The sequence below is a fragment of the Corvus moneduloides genome, chromosome 8 (assembly GCF_009650955.1).
Source record: "Corvus moneduloides isolate bCorMon1 chromosome 8, bCorMon1.pri, whole genome shotgun sequence".
In the NCBI taxonomy this organism is placed as follows: Eukaryota; Metazoa; Chordata; class Aves; order Passeriformes; family Corvidae; genus Corvus; species Corvus moneduloides.
In genome coordinates this window covers 13,694,080-13,718,673 of record NC_045483.1, presented here as the reverse complement: position 1 = coordinate 13,718,673, position 24,594 = coordinate 13,694,080, and the positions used below count along the sequence as shown (strand labels likewise).

The 24,594-nt window shown below is 41.6% G+C and overlaps 1 protein-coding gene across 1 annotated transcript; it reads left to right on the top strand.

Moving 5' to 3' along the window:
• The first annotated feature begins 1,359 nt into the window (after positions 1–1,359).
• OGA (O-GlcNAcase) lies at positions 1,360–24,031 on the top strand. Its single transcript, XM_032115776.1, has 16 exons — positions 1,360–1,896; positions 5,500–5,551; positions 5,877–5,974; positions 7,190–7,320; positions 7,979–8,150; positions 9,024–9,122; positions 9,277–9,561; positions 10,094–10,252; positions 11,511–12,121; positions 12,514–12,688; positions 16,232–16,317; positions 17,173–17,277; positions 18,880–18,965; positions 19,910–20,102; positions 20,911–21,070; positions 21,760–24,031. Exons 1-16 carry the CDS (start codon positions 1,710–1,712, stop codon positions 21,894–21,896), a joined length of 2,736 nt encoding a protein of 911 aa, XP_031971667.1. The 5' UTR covers positions 1,360–1,709; the 3' UTR covers positions 21,897–24,031.
• The last annotated feature ends 563 nt before the right edge of the window (positions 24,032–24,594 follow it).

The window sequence follows — 24,594 nt, the reverse complement described above, 5'->3', positions numbered from 1 at the left end:
TCAGAGGAAAAATTATTAGTACCTATGTGGTAAAACAGCTGAGCAACTGGATGAGGCAGCTGATGCAGCCTGGGGCAGTGATTCACTCCAGCATCCTGAATACTGCCTAGAAACACAAGCATTTTGTGAAACGATGAGATTCCAACACTGGGAGAACTAATACTGCAGAATTATTTTGGTATGATCAGAGATATCAGCACCCCTTCAGGGTCCTTTGTAACCCTGTAGTCACTGCCCAGCTCTGTAGGTGTATGAAAGCCCTGGGTGTTCTCCACCCAGATTCTGTGCATTTCTCCTCTCTAACCCTTCTGTAAAGTCTGGTCGTGTATCAATACAATTTAGCTGCTTACTATTTAGGGTATCTGTACAATTTCTATTTTTGCTCTTTGAAAGCTTTGGCCTGAAGATGGTGGTAACTAGAGATGCTCCTTGGCTACGGGCTCTGCTGTAGCTTCCTGAGCACAGGTATTGACAGCGCTGGAAACACAGCCGTCTTCAGTTTCTTGTCATGCCCGAACTGTCATCAGCGGGAATGTGGCTGAAACGGGATGTGTGTCTGCCCTCACGTCTGCAAGCATTCTCCAGCCCTTCCTCACGAGCTGGGGTTTTCGGGAGCTCTTTGCGAACTTGTTTCTTGTTGGCTGGTACCTGCTGCAGCCTCCCCAGTGCTGGGAAGGCTGGCAGGATCACCTTGCCGGCCTCTCTCCATAGCCACAAGAGAGGTCATCTTCTCAGCCCTGGGGTCCCTGCCTCGTGCTCCCATGCGGCTGCAGCTTCTCCCTAGAGAGATGCTGTGTGACCTTCTGTGATCCACTGATATCATCTCAGCTTTGGATCCCACCCTGCAGCATCCTCGTGGCCTCTTCCAGGCATGGAAACACCTCCAAGCGTGTCATCGGCCTTGCCGTGCCAGGAGGGTCGGAGCTTCCCCCCCCCCCCCCCCCCAGCGGCTCGGCCTCCCCTCCGCGCCGCAGCCCCGGCGGGCCCTGCTTAGCTTGCGGGGCACCGCGAGAAGTAGGTCATGTCTCACGGGAGCCCGCGTGCCCTTCGCTCCCGCGCAGGCGCGCTCCCGCCCGGGCTCTGCGCCGCGAGGCGCGTGCGCAGACGCGAGGTAAACACTCAATTCCCCACCCTCCTTCCCCCCTCGGCGCCGCTTCCCTACACAAACCCCACAGCGCATGCGCGTTATCACACCGCCGCTTCCCCCTCCGTCCCCGCGGCCCCCCGCGCCTGCGCTGCGGGCGCGCGCTGCCTCCCCGCGCAAGCGCCCTGAGGCCGCCGCGGCCTCGCCCCTCCCGCTGCCGGCCCTGCCGAGCACGCGCAGTGCGCGCCCTCCCCCGCCCCGCGCCTGCGCAGAGCGCGCGCGTCGCCCGCCCGCCTCATTCCCTGAGGAGCCTCCCGCGCCCTAGCCCGTTGTTCCCGCTCCACCGGCGCGGTCCCGGCCGCCCGCGTCCTTCGCTCTCTTCCCGCCGAGGCAGACGCTCCCCCGGCTCCCGCGGCGGTCCCTCGGAGCGGGGCGGCTGCGGGCGGAGCGGCGCGGACCGGTTGGGGCCGGTTCCCCGCGCAGGCGCAGCGCCCCGTAAACAGGAAGCGGCGGCGGCGGCGGCCCCGGAGCGGCGGAGACAAAGGGGCTGCGGAGCGGGGACGGCAGGGACGTGGCTCGGCTCGGCCCGGCCCGGCGAGCGGCGGCGCTGGCGGCGGGCGGCAGGATGGTGCAGAAGGAGGGGCAGGCGGCGCTGGAGGAGCCCCAAGGCAGTCCCAACCCGGCCGGGGTGCCCGGCGCCCCTTTAGAGCCGCCGGGCGCCACCGCAGGGCCGGTCCCGGGGGGTGAGGAGACCGACACCGAGACGGAGACGGCGCTGGGCTCCCGTCGCTTCCTCTGCGGAGTCGTCGAAGGTGAGAGTTCTCGGAGAGGATCTCCCCTGGGAGAGAGGGGGTGCGGGAAAACGAGGGGTTCGGTATCCGCGGGAGGCCGGGGGTGGGCTGGTCCCAGCTGGCTTTGCTTCCCCGTTTCCTCTCCTCCCCCGCCCGGAGGAGCCCGCTCGGCGGGGAGGTGGCGTGCGGTTCTTGGCCGGGACTCCGCCAGGGTGGGGAGGAGCTGCGGCTCCCGGGCGGGGCTTCTGCCCCCGGGGCTTGTGCTGGAGCGGGGAGCGCCCTTTGATGGCAGCTGTGCGGCGGGGCGAGGGCAGGCCTGGCACCCCAGCGCGCCGATGATTCCTCAGAGGCTGAGGCAGTGCTGGGGTTCGCTTGCTCGTACGTGTCTAAAGGGGAAGTAGGAGAGAGCAGAGCTACCGCGCGATTATCCCGGCTGTACGTGGTCTTCCTGCGCACTGGAGACTCACATTCGGTCCTGAGTAGGGACTAGGTAATTCCGTAAATATCTGCTCTGTAATTAATATTAAAAGTACCTTGTTCTCTAAAGTATTGTAGCTTATTATTTTAATTGTAGAACAGTCCTCTGTTTTTTAGCATAGTTGCTGCATTTAAAGATTTAGATTGTTGCTGAAGCTGCAGAATAAAGGGACTTTTTGCAATTCTCAGTAATGCATTTCTGACAGATCAGTTAAGGTAGGTGGTTGAAAGCCAGCAGGAAAAGTGATTTATTCGCAGCGTAGCAGTTGGTTTTAAATTGTTCATTTCCTGTGATCTCTTATTATTTCTTTACCTATAATGATTTTCTAGTAGGGAAACAAAATGATTAACAGATGGAATGGAGAGGGGAACAGGCAGTTTATCAAAGTCAGTATCTGCCATTACTTGCAGACTGTTTTCTGTTCATATCTTAAATTAAAAGAGCATTTGGCTTTGTAAATATCACTGTGAGAGGTGAATTAGGCCTACTTGATGATGCCTTTCTTTTTAGCACTTGGTAGGGTTTAAATACAGTCAATGTGGAGGAAAATGCCTTTTTCTTTTTTTGCTAATAGACTTAATTCTGTGACAGTAGATGCCAGATTGAAGGCTTTGGAGACAGGCAACAGTGAAGAGAAGCACAGATTGTAACAGCATGTTTTCTCATGTTCCTGCTGATACACCTGGAACATCACTTGTTTGTCCAGGTTTCTACATTGAACCACTGAGAATACCGTAATAATTTTTCTTGTCGTGTTAGTTACATTGTTGGTTGCCTCAGCATATATTTCGTTGCAGGTGTTCTTGAGTGTATTGTGCACAAAACAAAGCAATAAAATGGCCTCTGCCCCATGAAGCTGTCAGACACTGGTTAGGAGTTACCAATCTAACAGTAATATGTGTATGGGGGGGAAAAAGGAATAGGGGAGTGTTTAAAAAAAAAGGCAAAAAACCACCACCAACAGAAAAACAAACTTGTGGTGAATGAGGTAAATGGTAGTGAGTGAAAACATCTGTCTCATTAATGACTCAAGGGAATTACAGAGTTAAGAGAAAAACAGGAATTAACTTCAGAAGTGTAGATAAATACTTAAACATAGTGTAGTGGTTAATACAGACTAAGGTATAGTGAGATTAAAGCACTGAGATGGAGAATTTGGATCTTTGGTAGAAAAGGCAGAGGGCAATTGGCCAAATACTGGGTATGCGCTCTAAGAATGTGAAGAGCCTATGTCACTTACCAAATTCACTGTTTTGCAGAGTAATAAGGTCTAAGAGATTGCTGAATGCAAAGCTTGGGTGCACTGCCTCTAGGACGTCCTGGCTTTTAGTGATGGAGAGCATGGTAATGGGATGAGGTATTTTGGCATGATCTGTTGACTTTGTATTAATCTGACACAGAGTCCTGAGGGAGTAGTACAAAACCAGGTCAATTTTTTCATTTGGACAGCAAGATCCAAGAATTGTCATCAGCTGGTGACAGTAGTAACCTAAGAAATGTGTTGACAGATGAGAAAGTATCTCTTCAGATTAACCAGTTCTGTTCAGCCTTATTTAATTAATTTTTGGTAACTGATTTTCTTTCTTTTTATAATAGGCTGTGCCTTGCTTTAGGCTTGTAGGTCTGAAACAGCAGTATTTTAAGTAAAGCAAAAGTCTTGTGAACAAGTTATGAGGCATAGGGGATATTCATTAGGTCTCACAGGATTTCACTTCTCTTGTGGGTTCTTGAGCTTCCTCAGGGCAGCATCAGTCAGAGTCAGGAAACCTAAGCGAAAATAAGAAATTCCTTCTGGGTGAAGTAAACTGGGAGGTTTTCAGGCCTCTCAACTCTCTTCTTGTTCTGTGTTGCCCCTGGGCAGTTGTGAGAAGTAGTTGCTCAGTTTTGCCACATTGTGGTGCCAGGCAGTTTGAGATCACTGTTTGAGAGAATAATTCTTAAAACTTGAGCCTCTTGCTTTAAGCTTCTTAAAAGAGCATTGTACACTTAACATGTAACTGAAATACAATGTATAAAAAATGGCTTCAGTTTGGAGTTTAGAAAGGTGGAAGGGTGGTTTTAACCTCAATGGGACTGAATACTTACAGATTTATGAGGGTGAATAGCTTTGGAAATGAAGATACTGTTTAGCTTTTGAACTGGTGTTCTACGGGGACCTGTGAGCTTTGTGTATTAGTAGTATCATTCATCACTGAGTGGCCATGCTGTTTGAAAAGAAAAGCTTATTAAATTTCATGTTATTTTAGTCTCTGGTCTTTGCACGGACTGCAAGCTGAAGCTTTGTTTTGAAGTGCCCACTTGTGGTTGAACTGTTTGCACATAGGTCTAAGTGAGTTGGCTTGACTAAGAGCGCATTGAGAGTGCTTTTTAAAAGTATTATGTTTCTAGAATGGAAAGATTAGATTTAAAGCCAGAAGCAGTTGCAATTTCCATGGAATTGTATGACTTTCAATACAGTCTACTTTAAAATCACTTGTGTAGATGCTTTTATATATGATTATTCACAGACATAGTACTAGCTTGTAAAATGTGGAAATGGTAAAGTAGGATATCAGTTTGCAACTTAATTTTGAGAAAAAGTCTATTAAACAGAATAAAAGAAATAAAATCCTAAGCATTTTGTTGGCTCACTTGCACATGTTTTTAATTACATGTTATCTCCTCCAATATGTATTTATATATTCAGTGTATATAAATTCTAGCCTGTACCACCAGTTAAGCATTTTTGAGCTGGTAAATATTTTCAGGTGTCTTCAGTGTTCACCTTAAAATCAAATCTATTTTGTAGGTGTCTGGAGTGGTAGTTTAATTAGGTTATAACTGCTCAGTCTGCTGCTATAATAATGCTGACTTGACTTGTCAAGGGCATATGCTCAGCAACACAGTTTGTATTCTGAAAATTAATTGCTTCAGTGGCCAAAATTATAAGACCTTAGATCATAAGAAATAAAACAAGTTATAATTGCATTTTAAATTTAGATCAGTTTAGGCTGTTACTATTTTATGCTAACTATTTTTTTTGCTTTCTGCTTTGGGAAGCTTTTTGACAAATGTAGCAAAAGAGGAAGAAAATGGTGGGTCGTTAATAGAAAGTTTCATGGAGCAGGCATAATCTAACTGGATAATTCTAATGTTGTTGCCCATAGGATTTTATGGAAGACCTTGGGTGATGGAGCAGAGGAAAGAACTTTTTAGAAGGCAAGTCATGTTTCCTCTTACTGCAGCACATTCCATCGGAATGTAATCATAATCTTCCACTTAAGCCTGGAAAGAATTATTGTTCTAACCTAGAGCAACTTTCTGCCTGATATCTGTATTCTTGGGGATTTGTATTCACCTTTTCATCTTGCATAAACCAAATTTGTCCAATATAATTTGTGCTTCAAATTTTGTGATTTAATGGTATAACACAATGTTCAGTGAACAAAAAAATAAATTAGATTAAGTAGAAGATTAAGATGAAGTAAAACATAGGATTCCTGCATTTGTAGGCTATTTAAAGGCTTTTTTCCTGTGTTTGTAGGCTTCAAAAGTGGGGACTGAATACGTACCTGTATGCTCCAAAGGACGACTACAAGCACAGGATGTTTTGGCGAGAAATGTACTCTGTGGAGGAAGCAGGTAATTGCTTTTATTTCTCCTCTGTGTTTTCTATAAGTAGCTTTTTGAATAAATTGGTTATTGCTATGTATGCTTGCGTGTGTTTAGTCACAGTAGCCTTTCCCAAAGGTGACTGGAGATGTCTTCTTAATACCCTGCAGGTGTGTTTATTGGAGCTTTGGAACAAGCGTGGATTTACTTCTTTTAACTATAACTGCAGATGATTTCTGAAACTGCTTTTAAGACTTTGTCTTACAAGATCTACTTTTTGTCAAGGGAAGGGTTGCTTGGACTTAATTCCTCTGGCTCTTGAACATCTGGGCCATATTTTGAAGTAGAAATTATTTGCTTCAGAAAAGGGAAAAAAGATTGATGAGCAAATAGCATGTCCTTTTATGTGATTCATTAAGTCCTTGTCTCAATGAAAAGAGTACCTGTTACAAAAACAGCTCTTGACCAGTTAGTCAGAACATAAAAGATCTGTTCATGCTAGTGTGAGTTGGTTCATCCACCTCTGGCATTTATGGGGTTTATGATGGTTTATTAGACTGAGGGGATTATAGTTTTCCTTGGGTGAGGGGAAAAATTATACTCCCTTAAAATTAAATAATCCTTCTTGGAGTCCTCTTTGAATCACTGCAGAAAAAGAATCTAAAGGATACTGCAAGGTAATAGCCAATAACAGCAAAGATTGTTAAATATAATGAAAATAATTGTCTTTATTCATTCTATGAAAGAGTCAATTGCAAGTTTGTTTTTTAAAGCAACTACTTCTGCACAGTGATGTTAAACCCCACTTTTTCATGTGCCCAAGCTTTAATCCTATGAGTAGTATGTGAACCACTGTCACATGATATTACTGCAATAAATTGTCTGTTAGTAGGTGTGGAAAAAATGAGTAATAATTCTAGATTGTTGATTTACGTACTGTGGAAATAGTCTATATCCATGTTTGTCTCGCAGCACTGAGATTAAGAGAATTTTAAAATTATTTGTAGAATTTTTAACATGGAAAATGAGAATACAAGGACAGTTGTTGTATTCCTGTTGGCATAATTGCTGAAGACTCTTCCAAATAATTTGGTGTTCTTTGCTGTGTTAGTTTCAAGAAATTCCAGCAAATGTTTTTTCTAATTACGATAGAAGAGGCATCTGCACTTTATAATATACTCTAAATGACACCTGAGAATTTTTTTTAACTGTTGAGCTTCTGAACTATTTTAATTTGATTTCCAGAGCAGCTAATGACTCTAATATCAGCTGCACGAGAACACGAAATAGAATTCATCTATGCAATCTCACCTGGACTTGACATCACTTTCTCCAATCCTAAAGAGGTATCCACACTGAAACGTAAGCTGGACCAGGTAAGGATGACACAAACTTAGTACAGTTGCAGTGCTGCTTAATTTGGAAGCTCCAATACCCTGCTCACTCTTGCAGCTTTTCACCAGCTTCTTGAACCTTTTCAGCACTGCTGTTAGGTTGGGTGTCTCTGAATGGTTCTGATGGATGTGTTCAGGTTGTGTTGCAGAAGTAGCCAACAATAACTTAGATTTTTAAAAAAAATCCTCATCTTGTACTGGATGCTGAAGGCTATTTTTGTCTTCAGAGTATTTCGGAATCTTGAAGCCAAGATGCACTGCTAAAGCAAGAACTCTTGCCCACAATAAATGCCTGTGCAGGCAGACCTGACATGTACATCATCTTTGTTCTCCTAACTGACTCCTCTCCTTTTCCCAAGAGCTGTTACAGAATTAGCTTTTTTCCCAGCTGTCCATCCTGTTAGATCAGCTTTGGATGGTTAAAACTGGAACAGATTGCAGGTCTTTAAAGGTCTAATCTTTGAGAGAAGCAGAGCTTCAGGCATTCATTGTGAATAGAAACCAAAGTCTGTTTTGCCTCCACTATACCCCCATTCCTATAGGTGTTCCCTTTAAGGTAGATTAGATTTTAAAATTCTACAGTTTGATTAAAAGAAACAATTTAACAAATGAAACATTTTGCTCTTGTCTCTTGTATTAGGTTTCTCAGTTTGGCTGCAGATCTTTTGCACTGCTGTTTGATGATATTGATCACAACATGTGCGCAGCAGACAAAGAAGTTTTCAGTTCTTTTGCTCATGCTCAAGTCTCAATCACAAATGAAATTTATCAGTATCTAGGAGAACCAGACACATTCCTTTTCTGTCCTACAGGTAAGATGAGCAGAATCGTTTGGTTCAGCCTTAAATGAGGGGGAGTGTTATCTCACTGTGTGAAAAGCTGGTTTAATATTTAATAACTGCCTTAAGGAGTATTCTGGGGTTGATTGAAGAAATTGACTTATAAAGAAAAGTTTGATTATTCAAATGTATGCAGAGATTTTTCCAAATCTATACATTTCTGAAAGGCTCAATGCCAAGCAAAGAAGGCAACTTGATAGAACAGTTCAAGAAGTTTGAACTGAGAATTAGGCTAAAGGAAGATTTATTTTTTTTTAACTTGAACTGAAGTCTTTGCTTCCTGAATTAGCAGGTTGTTAGTTTCTAAGATTTTTTTTTTTTAAGTAGAAGTAGTCTCTGCTTACTGCTGTCCCTGGTTCCTTTTTAAAATAAAATTGCTGACTTCACTAGTCACTGACCTGCTTTATTTGTAAAAAAAATATTTCTAGTTTATCCTCTTACACTGTAGTAGTTTGGTTCTGTTGCAGACCTTAACTTTAGAGATGTATGTTCCAATGTTAATATTTTTAGGTATTTCCACTTTATAATGAGTCTTGGGGTTTTCTCGTTCTCTTGGATACTGTTTGCTGTAACAGGGCCCTCTATTTATGGACTTGATAAATTTTTTCCATTTTGACACTTGAGCAATTTAAAATAATTCTCTACTTTTTGTTTCTGATATTCATGCTAAGTGTCATTCATAATGTCCTTTTTATTTATACTTCAGACTTTTGGGCCTTGATTAATTTTATAAATGTTCCTCATTTCAAAGGGTGGTATTCTCTCAATGTGTTTGTGGGACAGTTGGGTATGTTGTCACACATGTGCATCCTTCTGATAACAGTGACATTCTCTTTTCTTGTGCAGAATACTGTGGAACTTTCTGTTATCCAAATGTTGCCCAGTCACCGTATTTACGGACTGTAGGAGAAAAGCTGCTCCCTGGAATTGAAGTGTTATGGACAGGTAAAAAACTGTTTGGTTTGATGGCTTATTTCTTTTAATTTGTTGGTGTTAAGTATTTTCTCATAAGTTTTTATTAAAATAAACTGTCCAACTACTTGGGGATTGAATCTTCAAGTATATGCAAAGCCCTCTGATTATCCTGTTTCCTGCTTAGGTCCGAAAGTTGTATCCAAAGACATTCCGGTAGAATCCATTGAAGAAGTTTCTAAGATCATCCGGAGAGCACCAGTTATCTGGGATAACATTCATGCTAATGATTATGATCAAAAGAGGCTTTTTCTTGGGCCTTACAAGGGTCGGTCAACTGAGCTCATCCCTCGACTAAAGGGCGTTCTGACCAATCCAAACTGTGAATTTGAAGCCAATTATGTTGCCATTCACACGCTTGCGACCTGGTACAAGTCTAACATGAATGGAGTGAGAAAAGATGTGGTGATGAGTAAGTATGCAGAGCTGTTTGCTGGATCTATGCTTAACCATATAAATCATACCAATTCTTGGTGTTTTTAATGATTTTAACTCTTCCTCACCAATTTTTTCTTCTTATGATCACCTAGCCTTTTCTGTCCCATAAGTAAAAGGCAGTTGCCTGAAAGATAATGATCTTGCTTTACTGGCTTCCTGGGGCGTACCTGGAGCACGTGGTATCAAAGAGTTGCTTAGTCTTGAGAGATTTCTGTGGTTATGTAATTAACACTTTTGGAAAACAAATTTAATGCCCGAATTTGACGTGTGTCCATGGATATGATTTCATTGGAATAGAAGCAGTTCAGATCAGAAGACACCCTGAATTCCAGGGTGTCTGATTTCTGTGTTGATATGGATGGTGACCATAATTTTCTTTCTTTTCTAGTAATTTGTCCTTTTTTAAGTAAGCCTGTGAGTGACTGAATGCCTTGTCTGACATTACTTTTATTTTTGCTATTTTAAATCAAACTTGAGTGATAGCTTCTAAAAATTTGTCTCTGTAGCTGATACTGAAGACAGCACGGTTTCGATCCAGATTAAATTGGAAAATGAGGGGAGTGATGAAGATATTGAAACAGATGTTCTCTACAGCCCACAAATGGCCCTGAAGCTGGCCTTAACAGAATGGTTGCAGGAATTTGGAGTACCTCAGCAATACAGCAGTGAGTATGATTTGGTATCATTCTGGGGTTGGTAGAAAAATGGGGTTAGATGTTCAGTATTTGTGTTTAGATTAAGGATATTTTACAGATCCTGGCAATTCATACACTTCAGCTGGAAATATTTTCTACCTTAGTAATTGGGGAACCTTAAAAAAGTAAGAATGCTTGATGTTCTGCAGTGTGCTTGTAATGCTCTGACTGATCAACAGAAGAAATCTTGATGTATTATCCTTTGGCACCTCTGATACAAGACAGGAAAGGGTCTGGATCTTGCTAGTCCCAGTTGTTACTACACTTCAGAGGAATCTGAGAAGGAAAGAGTTGTTTTTATTTTTCCGAGTTGATGTTAGATTGTCGTAAACACTAGTTCTGGTCCTGAAGACTCCGTGTTCTTCCAGTTGTTTTAAGATAGTTTTACTTTCTTGAGTTTCTGTCTACGTAAACCAGCTGAGTTCCTTCCAGCATTGTACACCTTTTCTGTACTAGTGGGAGCTTGGGATCTGAGGTAAAATCTGTTTTTCTCTAATGTGGGTTTCAGATGATCAGAGCATCTTTCTGTGGTAACTGGTGATGGAATAGAAGAGCTGGTTCTCCTGACTGCTCTGGTGCATTTATGCTTTTGAACTGCTGTAGAGTTTTGTATCTTTCTAAAACTCAGCTGCAGCAGAAATGCTGGGTGAAGAGCAGTAATTAAGGTGTCAGTCTGCCTCCATTTTCACAGTATAGTTGAAGTTGGAAGGGAGCTCTTGAGTCTAATGACCTTGCTCGGGGAGGGTGAATTAGAGCAGGTTGTCCAAGACTGTATCCAGTAAGGTTTTGAATGTCTCAACTTCCCCCAGGTTAAAGACATTTTTGAAATTGAAATATTTTAGCATCAGTCCTTTTCTTATGAAGTGTTCTTTATACTCAAATACAACTTTACCAAGTCAGTTGATGCAGAGGGAAAAATAGTGGCTTTGAGAGCTTTTTATTCTGATGACATAGTTAAAAATGCTGCTGGCAGCACACAAATGTTAACTAATTTTCCTAACTTTTTCTTCATCCTATCTTTGCTTACCAATTATGTGAAAAGGAAACGTGCAAAACTCAAAGTCAGTAGTTAGAATTACATTGACAGAAGTGAACAGGCCAAATACCAAAAGGAAGCTGTGCTGATGGGATGCTGTGGTAACAAAATCATCCATCGTTTGCAGGAGTTGCTGATTTGAATGTTAGTTGGCAGATATTGAAAACTAAACTTGTTTCTTCTTATTCTCAGGTAGGCAGGTGGCCCACAGTGGTGCTAAAACCCCTGTAGGGGATGTAGGGCCACTGGTGGCACCATCCTCTTTAAATGCAGCGACAGTGGTTACCACGGTGTACCAGGAACCCATCATGAGCCAGGGCGCGGCGCTGAGCAGTGACTCACCAGCCTTGGCCAAGGAGGAGGAGAAGAAGCAATCTGATGAGGAACCAATGGACATGGTGGTGGAAAAACAAGATGATGCAGACAAGAATGCAAACCAGATACTGACAGATATTGCTGAAGCCAAGATGGCAGAGGAGCTGAAGCCAATGGATACGGATAAGGAGAGTATAGTTGAGTCAAAGTCTCCAGAGATGTCTATGCAGGAAGACTCTGGCAGTGACATTGCACCTATGCAGACTGATGAACAAATTAACAAAGAACATTTTGTGCCTGGGCCTAATGAAAAGCCTCTTTACACAGTAGAACCAGTGACTTTAGAGGACTTACAGCTTCTTGCTGACTTGTTTTACCTTCCTTATGAACACGGGCCCAAAGGTGCACAGATGCTGAGGGAATTCCAGTGGCTCAGAGCAAATAGCAGTGTTGTCAGCGTTAATTGCAAAGGAAAGGATGCTGAAAAAGTGAGTGCAAATATTGTTTCTCTTCTTTTAAGTCAAAATCCCAAGCAATTTTATCTGTTGTCTGTAATAAAGACTGGTGTTCTACTTTGTAGGTCCTGAAGGCTAGTGTATAATGAACCACAGGTCACAGTAATTTTCATTACTCCAGTGGAATCTACTGTTTTAAGCCCTGTAGTGCCACATAGCTATGAAGGCAGTCCAGTGTCTGCATTTGACCAGTGTTCACTGTACTGGCCTCACTTCTAACAGCCATAGAGAATATTTGTAAGTCATGTGTGGTGTGGTAGTCCATCTTGGTAAAATGAAGTAATGAATTGTAGGGTCTTCCTCCATATTTAGAGTACCTCTCCTCCCTAGGAGCCTGTGTTTGATCTTGTGGATCTTTTTCATAGATAGAAGAATGGCGTAACCGAGCGGCCAAGTTTGAAGAGATGTGCAGCTTGGTGATGGGCATGTTCACTCGCCTCTCCAACTGTGCCAACAGGACAATCCTTTATGACATGTACTCCTACGTCTGGGATATCAAGAGTATTATGTCAATGGTGAAATCTTTTGTGCAGTGGTTAGGTAGGTGCATTGGGAGCCATTATAATCCCAGATAGCATATTTTTTTATGTGTATTTTTAATTAGCCCACGGGGAAAACTGAAGTATTGGGCAAATGCGGTTTCCTGGACAGGGGGTCTGGTTTGACCCTGTTTTAAAGGTTTTCCTGTCTTGCTATTTGAAGCAACGCTTGCAGTGAGTTTGCTTTGCTATTAAAAGTGAAGTCTGCTGGATGCTTAAGATTGGAGACCTTGATTTTCTTCTTGGGCTAATGAAACTTGAATCTCATCTGACACGTAAGTGTTGACTTTAACTTACTCTTGACTGAATGCACACTGGACTATGCCATGTAACTCCTTGGATGCCCCGCTGTATGATTGGAAATGACACTACGAAATGTGATCACATCAGCCATCTGCTGTTTGCTCTGTCTTGATAACATTATTGCTGTCTTCAACAGACCTTTCAATGGGCCTGGCCATGAGGAAGGTGATCCTCCCAGCCCATGCGCATGCGAGCTTTAGCATAAGGCTATTCTGGTGCAAAATAATTTCCTTTAAACGCTTTCCAAATTGCTGATTTTTTAAATTTTTTTTTTGTAATTTTATTTTTTGGTAATGGGTGGAAATTGTGGAGCTCTCTGGACAGATTTAGTCTGAGACTTAAAATGATCTTGAAACAGCTTTTTTTTTTTTTCTTTTTTTTTTTTTTTTTTTTTTAACGTGTGGCACTTTCATCTTTGTTTTGTTTTGTTGGTTTTTTGTTTTTTTTCCTGAAAGATTTTTGGGAGATCCTAAGTTGGCAGATAGCACCAGCATGGCCTGGGTAATTCTAGTGACCTCATTTCACTTTCAGGTTTCAATCCAACTGTAAGGAATATGCTGTGGAGTTGCTTGACATACACAGCAGACAGCAAAGCTGATGGTCTCAAGTCACACTTTCTGTAGCTGTCACAAACCTCACAGTGGCTAACCATTACACAAACTTGGTCTAATCCTAGTATTTGGATTGCCTTTAAATTATATTCCTAAACACTGCCAGATTTAAGCAGGGACAGAGAAGACCATTAAATCATCAAGTTGGTCTGTGTCCAACAAATTCCTGTGTTTTGTACTTATTAAATATCTGATGCCTAAACATATAGTTGATAAAGAAGAGAGCTTTTAAGACTGCCTTTTGCAAAGTACATAGAAGAAAACTACTGGGGGAGGAAAACTCAGCAGCATTGCAGTATTTTAACATTTCTCTAACAACCTCATGCTGTTTCAAAAGCCTTAGTTGGTGCATTTTTAAGTGTAACACAACTCCTCCAACTTTACTATGCTTGCTAGAATAGTGTGTTTAGCTAGACAGAATGCTCTCTTCTTGATAGCTTAATCTGCTTAAAACTCTAGGCCAAAGCTCTATAAAGGGAACAGTGATTCTTGTAATCTCTGTAAACATTGAGGGCCCAATGCAGACTGCATTTCAGAATTATCAGACTACGTACTAAATTCAGCTGAAATTGTTTTCAATTATCAGTGTCCCTGTAAAGTTGGGTTCAAGTCTCTAAATGCATCAAACATTTGGAATAGTTCACAGTAGAAGCCAACCCAGTACACACGAACTCTGTTAACTTTGGCACTGTTCTGTTCCAGTACTCACACTGGTATTAGATAGTTGAAAAATTCAGGGTTTTTCACATGTACAGTTTAATACTCTTATGCTAACAGTGCTTCTGTGAGAGGGACCATTTTTGTCTTCAACTTGTGTTTTATCACTAGTGTAAATACAGAGTAAAGGTCTTTGATAAAATACCTAATTATGTAAAGTCAAGTACATTACAAATCCAAACAAGTTAGTTTTCACAGTGGTGTGCTCAATGGTCCACTGGATGTTCACTTTCTTCACCTCTCCTCCCAAGTCCAGCTAGCATTCAGTCCCTTAAATTAGTGTGGCTGTACAGTACTATGGATTACTAATGACTTCTATTGTCTTCTTCCCCATTGTGTACAGATGGGAGAATCCTCAGCACAAGTTTCTACTGCTATTGGATGGACAGCGCCAGATGTTCACAGCGCGTCGTCATTAATTAATTAAAATGGAAAGGTTTTGTCTGTGAGGCAGCTCAGATAGATTAGATGTACAGCAGGCATGAACTGAAGTCACATTTGCGCAGCGACTAAGGCATTAACTATGTTTTTCATTTATACAGCTCTTCATTCACACAGCTCTTTACTGTAATAATTGGAAGTGCTAGTTAAGTTGTAGTCTCAAAGGACAGACAGATACTGTCTTCCAAGTTATTGACTAAATCTCTTTGTGAAGGATATCTTCTTATGTGAGAACTCTAAAATGTGGCAGTAAACCAAATTTGAATTCTGGTGTTTGGATTGTTTCTGAAATTTACCATACTGAGGGTAGTTTGTATTTAACCTGTATTCCTAAACTCTCATAAATGTCAAACTTGGCACACTTTGGGACTCTCTGACTAGCACAACATACTTGTCTGTACTGATCTGAGACTGTTACTTGAACAGGAGGTAGATTGCTGTCCACAAAAGGAAAAGAGTATTTGCGCTGCTCCTCTTGTCAGAAAACTAGGCGGGTAATTGAGGTCTCCACTCCAGATACCACTTGGCTTTTTTCTCTCTCCAGAGCTGTCATATGTGTTACTTGGTGAAGGCTGCAGTGCCTTACTGGCAGAACTGTGTTAAAAGTCAAACAGACAATGGAAGTTACTTTTTTAAAGTAAGTGCAAACTAAAGCTGAGAACTGCAATGGGCCTGCTGCTTCTGCCTGAGCAGCAGGGTCCCTGGTGCATCCAGTATACTTGTGGAAGAAAAAATCAAGATACAAAAAGCAAAGCTAGTAGTGGCCACCAAGGTGTATTACTTAAATTGTGAGTTAATTCCAGTTAACACTACTTAGCTTTTTAATGTGCTAGCAGTGTCGTGAAGGCGTGGCCTGGATTATGTAAATCTCTCTAGTCTCTTGTAAGAATGCTGTTTCATACAGATGTCCTGGCTGCCTGATCTGTTCCAGACTGTTTGCATATATTGCCAGTCCTAGTTTTCTGACAAGATTAGAAACAATCAGTACTAAAATGTGACTTCAGAAAGGTCCATTTTTTTTTTCAGGGGCTGTGATAATGGCATTTGTTTGATCTAAAATTTATGGTAGTAGCTATTAAGCCACGTAGCTTCCAAGATGTCATATTTTCATAGATTAAATGAGTGTTTCTGACACAAATATGAGAAAAAAAAAAATGTACAAAGTATGTGGGAAGTTTACATAGTTGTGCATGGCACCATTCTTGTGCCTTCTGGTCTAGAATGAAGTGTGTAGCTGAATTGCCTCACCTGTCTGTTACAGGTAATCAAAAATTTGAAATACCACAATTAGTGTGCAAGCACAAAATCTTTATAAATTTTACATTATTACAGCCCCTCCCCCTCCCCAAGCCCTGGATTCTAGCTCAGTTAGAGAGCTTTTTCCACAAGTGTATGTTAGCTTTTTGGACATGTAAGACACCCAGGAAATCCCCCTTCTCGTAACATTCTCCGCTTGGATCTGATCTCAACAGGGTGTCGTAGTCAATCTTCAGCACAGTTCTTAAGTGGAGACCAAGAACCCTGGGCCTTTAGAGGTGGTCTAGCAGGAGAGTTCCAGGTATCAATATGACTTCACAACTGAATGACATTTTCTTTGTTTTATGAGAAACCTTTTGTTGCACATCAGAGGTCTGGAAGGATTGGTCTGCCGAAGGCTTTCTGGTCCAAAGCCCATTAGCCTTACAGCTTGGTTTAAAATAATTTTCCTCCCCTTTCTACAGTAATTTCTCAAGGAGATGCTGCCTGTCCCACGCGCATGCGAAGCGCAGCGGCTTTAGTTGTACATTTCACATTGTTTCTTTGCAGGTCGCACAGCATTTTTACCTGCGCCCGCAATTGCACAATGCGCGCATGCTTGTCTGCCGATGGGAATTCCATGAGCAAAAGGGATCGTCATCCAAATTTTGGTTCCTCTCGAAATAATGCTGTAATGTGCTTTATTGCGAGGAATTCAATTGGGCAAATATTCCTAAATCGCTGTTTGTACCATGTGCAGATTTGTTCATGGATTTTTCAGGCGCTATACTTTTCCCCCCTCACAGGTGCTCTGCGCGCAGCAAATTGAATCAGCGCATTGCTTTTGGGATAAAGCGTCTCCTCTGGCCAGTTAACCCTCTTCAGACCAAACCTTTCCTCCTGACATTCTGTGTTCTTAGTGTAGATATGATTGGTAAAAAGTATTTTAAAGCAGTTAAGATTAACAGACTCTTAATGTGCTGTTTCAATTGCATATTTTAGAACACCAATTGGATATTTTCTATTCAAATAAGGTCTTTGCATTTATAAAGCATACCAACCCCACCTTCTTCGGGGGTAGCAAGTAGCAAATGTTAATTTGGGAGTCTGCAGTGCACACCCAAGAGTGATGGGTTTTGTTGTTCATATAGTTATATTAAGTATTTTGTTTTCACAGCGTTTGCTGCCTATTGATGGGGCAAATGACCTCTTTTTTCAACCACCTCCATTAACACCCACTTCCAAAGTGTACACCATACGACCCTACTTCCCTAAAGATGAGGTAACTGCTTTTGGCACTTGTCACTTTTATTGTTAGTGATGCACTTCCTGTTGTGGCAACAGTGGTTACTGCCGAATCCCTTCTTCCCCAGACGAAGCAGGTGTCCTGATAGCTTGCACAAGGCACAAATGCCAGCTCACAGGGAAACTGAGGTGTTTAGTGATTTGCCTCTGGTTCAGCAACATGCTGTGCAACAGTACGTGTACACCCACAGCTTGATTCCCAGCCTCCCACCCCCTCACGCTTTTAAATCTGTGTGTGCCTTCTCTATTTATGAAAGGCAAGTTAAATTTGTTCACAGCTGTTAGAAGAATTCTTGCAGCAGGGAGACATGCAGTGGGTTAACCTTAGAGGGTGGATGTGTATGCCTCTTTCACTCAGTAGTTATTGTGGTACCTGCTGGTATCTGCAGAGTTGTATAGGCAGAACATTGATACTGCATCTCAAATTAGAGCTGAAAAATATGATCATGGTTCAGCCATTCATATCATTTTAGTTACACTTGGAAGCTTCTTGGTCTGATTTTGAAAGAATTGTTGTCAAATCTGCTTTGGAGTGTTTTATACTTTAAAACCAGGAAGATTTTGTTAGTCATTATTGATTAGTGCTTTTTATCTTTCTGTTTTCTGAACAGATCTGTACTGTAGTTTCTTTCCTATTAGCTTGGCATGGAGAATACTTGAAACTGAAGTATCAGCCAATAGTTAGTTAACTCTTTATGGATACAGTTTAAACAATCTAGGGATTAATGCAGCTTGAAATTCGGTGTTGGTAGGTACATTGAGATGAAACAGGAGTTTCTAGGTTGAGTTTGCAGTAGTTCAAATGAGTCCTAACTTCAAAGCCAGTCAGACACATAGGACTGGCACATGAAGACCTCTCTTTCCTGCCACTTTTAGGCCAGCTCTGTCCTCAGGAGCAGCCAAGCAGCCTTTTCCAAACCTTCCTGCAGGACTCGACCTAAGCTGACTTGTTCTTTTGTGGAAAATGGAATTGATATTTTTATACCACCTTAGCAACTGGAGATGCAGCTAAGCATGCAGTCATAAACAGTGTTTGTTCTGAGAAGTTCTTCTTTTAATGAAAGGAGGACAGAGTAGTGTCAAATGCAAAGCATTTTTGTTAAAAAAAGAAATAAAGTTTCTTATTTAAGATGTGACTGATAAAAGTTTGCTCTTTTAAAGAGATTCAGGTGAAAGCCTTTTAACATACAGGATCTGTCTGTCCCTGGCAGAGGTTGAGTTGCTGTACTTGAACATCAGAGGTTTTGTGAAGGGACTTTGTAGCAATGGTGTTGGTCTTCACTGAGTGTTGAGTACCTAACTCTCCGAATTAATCTTGTGCTGTTCCAAGAGCAGGAGGTTGACCGCCAAGCCTTTCCTTTCCTTCCCAGCCATTCAACTTAACTGCAATGTTTTTGAAGGCAACTTTGAGTTACTTTCAGGGAAGAGGTGGAGGGAAGCCCGTTCTTTTGCATAGATGGATACTTTTGACCTCAGGTGGCTTAGTGCCTGTCAGTACTAGGTTACAGTGTAGCTGCTAATGACACATTCTATTTTGAATGTGACTGATAAGTTTAAATCATCTATTTTCTCTTCCTAGGCATCTGTATATAAGATCTGCAGAGAAATGTATGCTGATGGAGCTGATCAACCCTTCCATAGTTTACCAGATTTAATTGGAGACAAGTATGTATTAGGAACAACTGTCCTGCAGAGGTGGTTGTGAAGGTTGAAGTCCTGACACTGTATTTAATTTAAATTTTTAGAAGTGTGTGGGAAGAACACAAAGAACATTTGAAATAGATAGATAAAATAATTTGCCCTCAGGAAATTGGGGTTTTGGTTTCTTAAAGAGACTGTTGACAGTTGTGTCTCACTTCATGTGCTGGTCACCTGTTATATGCTGTTAGAAAATAAATTTAGCTGAAATCTCTGTATTATGAAACCTGTGCGTCATAGTATCTTATTTCAGATTTTGTGAAAGTATATCATGAGAGTATCCATCGTCTGTGGTTACGCTCTGATATTCTTTCTGACCTACTGTAGTTCTTAAGATAAAATAAAATAAAAGAGGGGGTTTTTGAGGCACAGTCTCCCAGCCAAGTGCTGCAGGTTTTTTCTGAAGTACATGTACAAACTTTTTAAAAGGATAAACAATGATAGATGAAGTTTAAAAAAAAAAAGGGGGGGGGGGCATTGAATCTGAGCTGTAAAATGAGCTACTTTGAGTGGGGTTTTTTTGTCTCAGGTGTTTAATTTAGATAGGATTTTATAGGGAGTCTGCTCTGAGTGACAGGAAGGCAGATAAGAAAGGGTGTGTAACTAGTATCAAATAATACCCAAAGGAAATGATGAACGAACAAGGAAATAACGGCAGCAGAGCAACTAAGGGCAAAAGCTGAAGAGTAGTGTGTATTGAATTAAACTGTGGAATCCTGAGGTACATATGTTGCTTATAGCTGAGTTTTGACAGCTGATCAGTCAATTAGAGCTTTGTTTGAACTAATTCCATGACTGGAGGACTCACTTCTTTGGTTGACCTGGGAGTCTCCTCCATGGTAACCTGAAGGGCATACTTGATCAAACTGGCCTTCTTTTGACTGAACTTGCACTTTTTTTGTTTTTTGCAGGTTAGTTGGAGGTCTGCTCACCCTCAGCCTGGATTACTGCTTTGTCTTAGAAGATGAGGATGGCATATGTGGCTATGCTTTGGGAACGGTTGATGTGACTCCCTTCATTAAGAAATGCAAAATGTCTTGGATCCCTTTCATGCAAGAAAAATATACTAAACCAAATAGTGACAAGGAGCTGTCTGAGGCAGAGGTTGGTATAACCTGTGAGATCGGAACTATGTATGCTGAAATGTTTCTAAAGAGGGTCTTTGTTTTTCTCTTGCATTTTGAGCTCACATGAAATTCAGTTTTTGCACCTTTCTGATGACTTTGAGTAGGTCAAAAGCATCTGATGTATCAGAAGGAGGCAGTAAAATTATTCATTGCCAGTCAGATACAGCTATGTGCTGTAATACACCCATGAGGTGTACTTTAGTAGTAATCAATGCAGTAAATGTAAAGCACCTTCATCTAGAGAGAATTACATTTTGGAAATAAAGTATTGTTCTGTTCTACTACAAAATGCAGTATTAGTTTCCTCATGCTGCAGGTAGAGCGCTGAAAGTCACATCAGTTTAAGTATGGAAAACAAATTCAAGAGCACTTGGTTTTGGTGTGAAAATCTATGAGCTGTTTGTGGAGTGTGACAGCTGTAAATGGTGCAGAGCAACCTAAAACTGTCCATTAAAAAGGCAAAGAAATAAAAATAGAGTATGTGCACAAACTATTGGTTATGTGTTGGCTTTTGTTTTCTTTCCCTTGAAGTATGGGTCACTGAGAAGGAGCTTTGCATGCCTCCTTTGATGGCCTGAGAAGCTTTTCTGGCTAATCTTTTTGTCTAGAGTACAGACAGCAATTCAGCAGGTGAGGAACCTAAGTGGCCATCAGAGAGACGTGTAGCTGAAAAGCCTGCTGGTTTGGAGGTACACTCCATGAGCAAAGCAGTCTCCCTTGAAAAAGATGAATGAAAATGAAAAGCTGGATAATTATTAAATACCTCTTTCCCATATTCTTTTCAGAAAATAATGCTAAGCTTCCATGAAGAACAAGAAGTATTGCCAGAATCGTTCCTTGCTAACTTCCCATCTTTGATAAAGATTGATATCCACAAAAAAGTGACAGATCCAAGTGTGGCCAAAAGTATGATGGCCTGCCTGCTTTCTTCTCTAAAGGCTAATGGTAAGTTTCTTGCACTTAGAATTCCTTGTTTCCTTACTACATGTCATTTCTAGGGTGCAAGGCAAACTTGGGAAGATTTGGGTAAATAATTACAAAAGCTTTTGAATAGCTAACTTCTGCTGCTGCCTTGAAACAGGTTGCTTTTCACTTTAGCCATAATCCTGCAAATTAGAAGATAGGCAGAACTGAGGGAGTCATTTGGCACTGAGAGCAGACATCTTTACATCTTGAGCACTGCACAAAAGTCTGTATTTTCCCTGCTGGCATTGGTAATGATGCCTTTTTTTTATGTTTGGCTGCGTGCACTGATGGGTAATTACCAAAACTTCAGCATGGGAAGCGCTTGGCTGCCTGCCCTGACTGCGCACCCCACACCCAGAGTTCCTTTGTGCCACTCAGTGCCCTCTTGTAATGCTGTTTTTGGAGCCAGCATCAGATATTTGTGTGTGCAGTGAAAGGTGTGCAGAGGGTTTGTTCAGACTGATGAGACACCTGCAGTGTGCAGTCCCGTTAGGGGACGGTCAGCTATGCTGCCGTAAATCTGGACTCTTGGGCACTATGCTCCACGTGGAATTGGATCACTGATTTACCTGTTAAAATAGGTGGAAACTCTAGTAATATTTTATGTCTGTGCTTTTTTACAGTAACTCTTCTCCTACAGTATTTTGTTTCTTTTCTTCCTTCTTCAGGCTCCCGTGGGGCTTTTTGTGAAGTGAGACCAGATGATAAAAGAATCTTGGAATTTTACAGCAAGCTGGGTTGTTTTGAAATTGCTAAAATGGAAGGATTTCCAAAGGATGTTGTTATCCTTGGAAGAAGCCTGTGAAGTGCTTGACAGTGAACTGTTCCAGTACTGTAGACCCTTAACAGCTGGGCAGGTAGTGGTGGGGATCTTCATATGGTCTAACTGCACAAAGCCAGCAATAAGCCAGCTTGATATAAGGGGCTATGCGAAAATCACCCATCACACATTCAGACTGTAATTTGTTGGAAGGGGATAATGCTGCTGAAAACATTGTTACAACAAAGAGAAACCTTGTCCTCTCCTGGTCCTGTGTGAAGTGCCAAGGAATCTTGCATGGGCTATAGCTTCTCAGAGGAATTCCTCTCAGTCGGTGCTGTGGTTGATGACAGTTCTCTGTGTTCAAGTGTCAACAGAAAATTGGCCTCTGGCAGAATGCCTATAAAGTTGCAGGTTTTTTTTTCTCTGTCATAGGGCAGGATGTGCAACTGGAAGTTGCAGAAATAGGAGGGATTGCTTGTGTCAATCAGCATTTTTAAGGATAAGTAGTTACAGTTCTATTTTTTATTACCTTTACGCTTGTTGATAAAGCAATGACCCGTTGTCACGTCTAATGACCATTGGTTCAAGCTTTGTGTTTTGTTAGGGACGAATGTGCAGTGGTCTGTGGCAGAAGTCACTTAATGACAAACTTGTAAACTCAGTGTATATAAACTTAGCTGTATGCTGACTAACTTTTTGTTTACTAGTTTTTGTAACTTTTTCTTTTGAAAAGTGAAATGGTATAGGTCCAAGATGGCACTTTTGAATAATCTAAAACCACAATTGAGAACAAGTCTGTCCTCAGCACTGACCTTTCTTATTGTGCCTCATATCCAGGGCTAGGAACTGACCATCTTGGGAAAGGGGAGCAGATCCCAACTGACCCTTCCTTCAGATAGCAGTTTGTCACTGCTTGAGGGTATCATTCTCCTGGGACTGAAACAGCAATTCACAGGATGCTTTGCTGAACCCGTTAATTTTGGTAATGTTCGCATGGGATTATGGATGAAAGATGGTGAGAGGGAGAGAGAGCTGGCCCACAGCTGGGATTTGTCCTTGGAAGAGTCACCATGTTTCAAAGCCTGTTCGTACTAGTTTGATTAAATCAGGGTCTTCAAGTCCTGCACATTTGTATCAAATAACTTTTCTATAAGAAATGCCACAATAAGCACATTTTTACACATTATTTAAATGGTTATCTAGTTTTAAATGTTCCAAGAGTTTACTGTTTTTACCCAGGATGGACATGCTTGGTGATGGGATGGATCTGGCATCGTATGGGACCTGGTAGTCAGGTAGTTGGACCATTTATGAAAATGGTATTTCACAGTAGTCCCAGTGTCCCAGACAGGTGATTGGACAATGGTAATGCACTTCGCAGTACTTCCACCTGCTGCCATCACCTGTCTATATCTTATGTTTAAGTTTTCCTGGTGTTTTTTCAGTGGTGCACAAAGGAAGCTTGGTTACTCTTACAAGCCTCCAGCTGCATAGAAGTTAATTTGCAACCTGTAATGAATGGCATTAAGACTGCAGTAATGCTCTCTGCAACCTGTGAGGAGATGCTGTGTTTGGCCTTCTAGTGCAGTCATGTGCAAGATGGTTGTTTTTTTTTTTTTTTCTTTTGCAGAATGTGAATGATTTTTAATGTGGTAGGGAAGTATTTAAGTTGAAACAAGTTCATTTCATTTTTAGAGAGAGGTATGGGGTTGTGCTGTGGGATTTCATAAAGTCCGAGCTGAATGCCACTAGTTTTTATACAGCTTTGAGTGCATGTTGAGTAGCTGATACCTTGATTTACCAGGTGGGAGAGTTTTGTTTCTTCATGGATACCAGACTCGACTTATTTTATCTGGATGCATAACATTACAGCATAGGATGCTTGTGGCCTTATTTCTTGGCTTTTAAGGAGTTGCCACATTTTCTCTTCCTATGAATTTGTTACTATTATAGAAGTTAATTGTCTAAGCCTATGGAATGTCAGGCCAATACCATCATTCTAGGATTGTAAAGTGATATGTTGACATATCTTTCATGGTTATGAATTTTCATTAAGGTTGGAATGCCACTTTCATTAATCTGTTTTAGATCAACAGTATCTGTAGCAGAAAAAGACCTGTAAAACTGTATTTGAAGACCATGCGAGAAATAGAATAAAAATTGAGAATTGAATGTAATTAAATGTGTATTTTGTGTATGAGCTGGTCCAGAACCGGAAGTGATTCGGCAACATACGTTACACCACACTGTAAGTGTTGGATGCCCTCGACATCAGCTGTCAGAGACTTTTGTCTGGTTTTGGTGTTGGCAGTTGTACATCCACAAAATTTAACTTAGGAAGATAAATACTGAGATACCTAAAGCAAGTAGCTTCCTGCTTAAAATGACAGCTAAGCAAAGGGGTGGGCCAGGGGTATGAAAAGCAGCTTTTTCCTAAGGTCACTTCACAAGAGTTTGTCCACGTGCTGTACAAGTGCACAGGTGTGGTTCAGAAGCTGTGCAGAGTAGAGAACAGGATAACACACAAACTAAGCAAGGAAGTTAGCATTTTCTTCTGGCCCAGTAAATGTTCTCTGTTAAAAGAAGTAATGCGTTGCACATAGGTGACTGTGTTTTCTTGAAGCCTATTTCACGAGGTTATGACAGACTTGCCTCTCTACAACACATCCTGGCCTGGGAAACGATACTGGACTCTGATGTTGCAGAGTCTTTTCCTTTAAGGGAGCATAATGCAGCAATG

Bases quoted from the DNA above. Each gene is read 5' to 3' on its own strand.
- OGA (XM_032115776.1), top strand. From the start codon at position 1,710: ATGGTGCAGAAGGAGGGGCAGGCGGCGCTGGAGGAGCCCCAAGGCAGT. The intron at 9,562-10,093 runs GTAAGTATGCAG...TTGTCTCTGTAG, and splicing joins GAGAAAAGATGTGGTGATGA to CTGATACTGAAGACAGCACG. The intron at 12,689-16,231 runs GTAGGTGCATTG...TGATCTCAACAG, and splicing joins ATCTTTTGTGCAGTGGTTAG to GGTGTCGTAGTCAATCTTCA.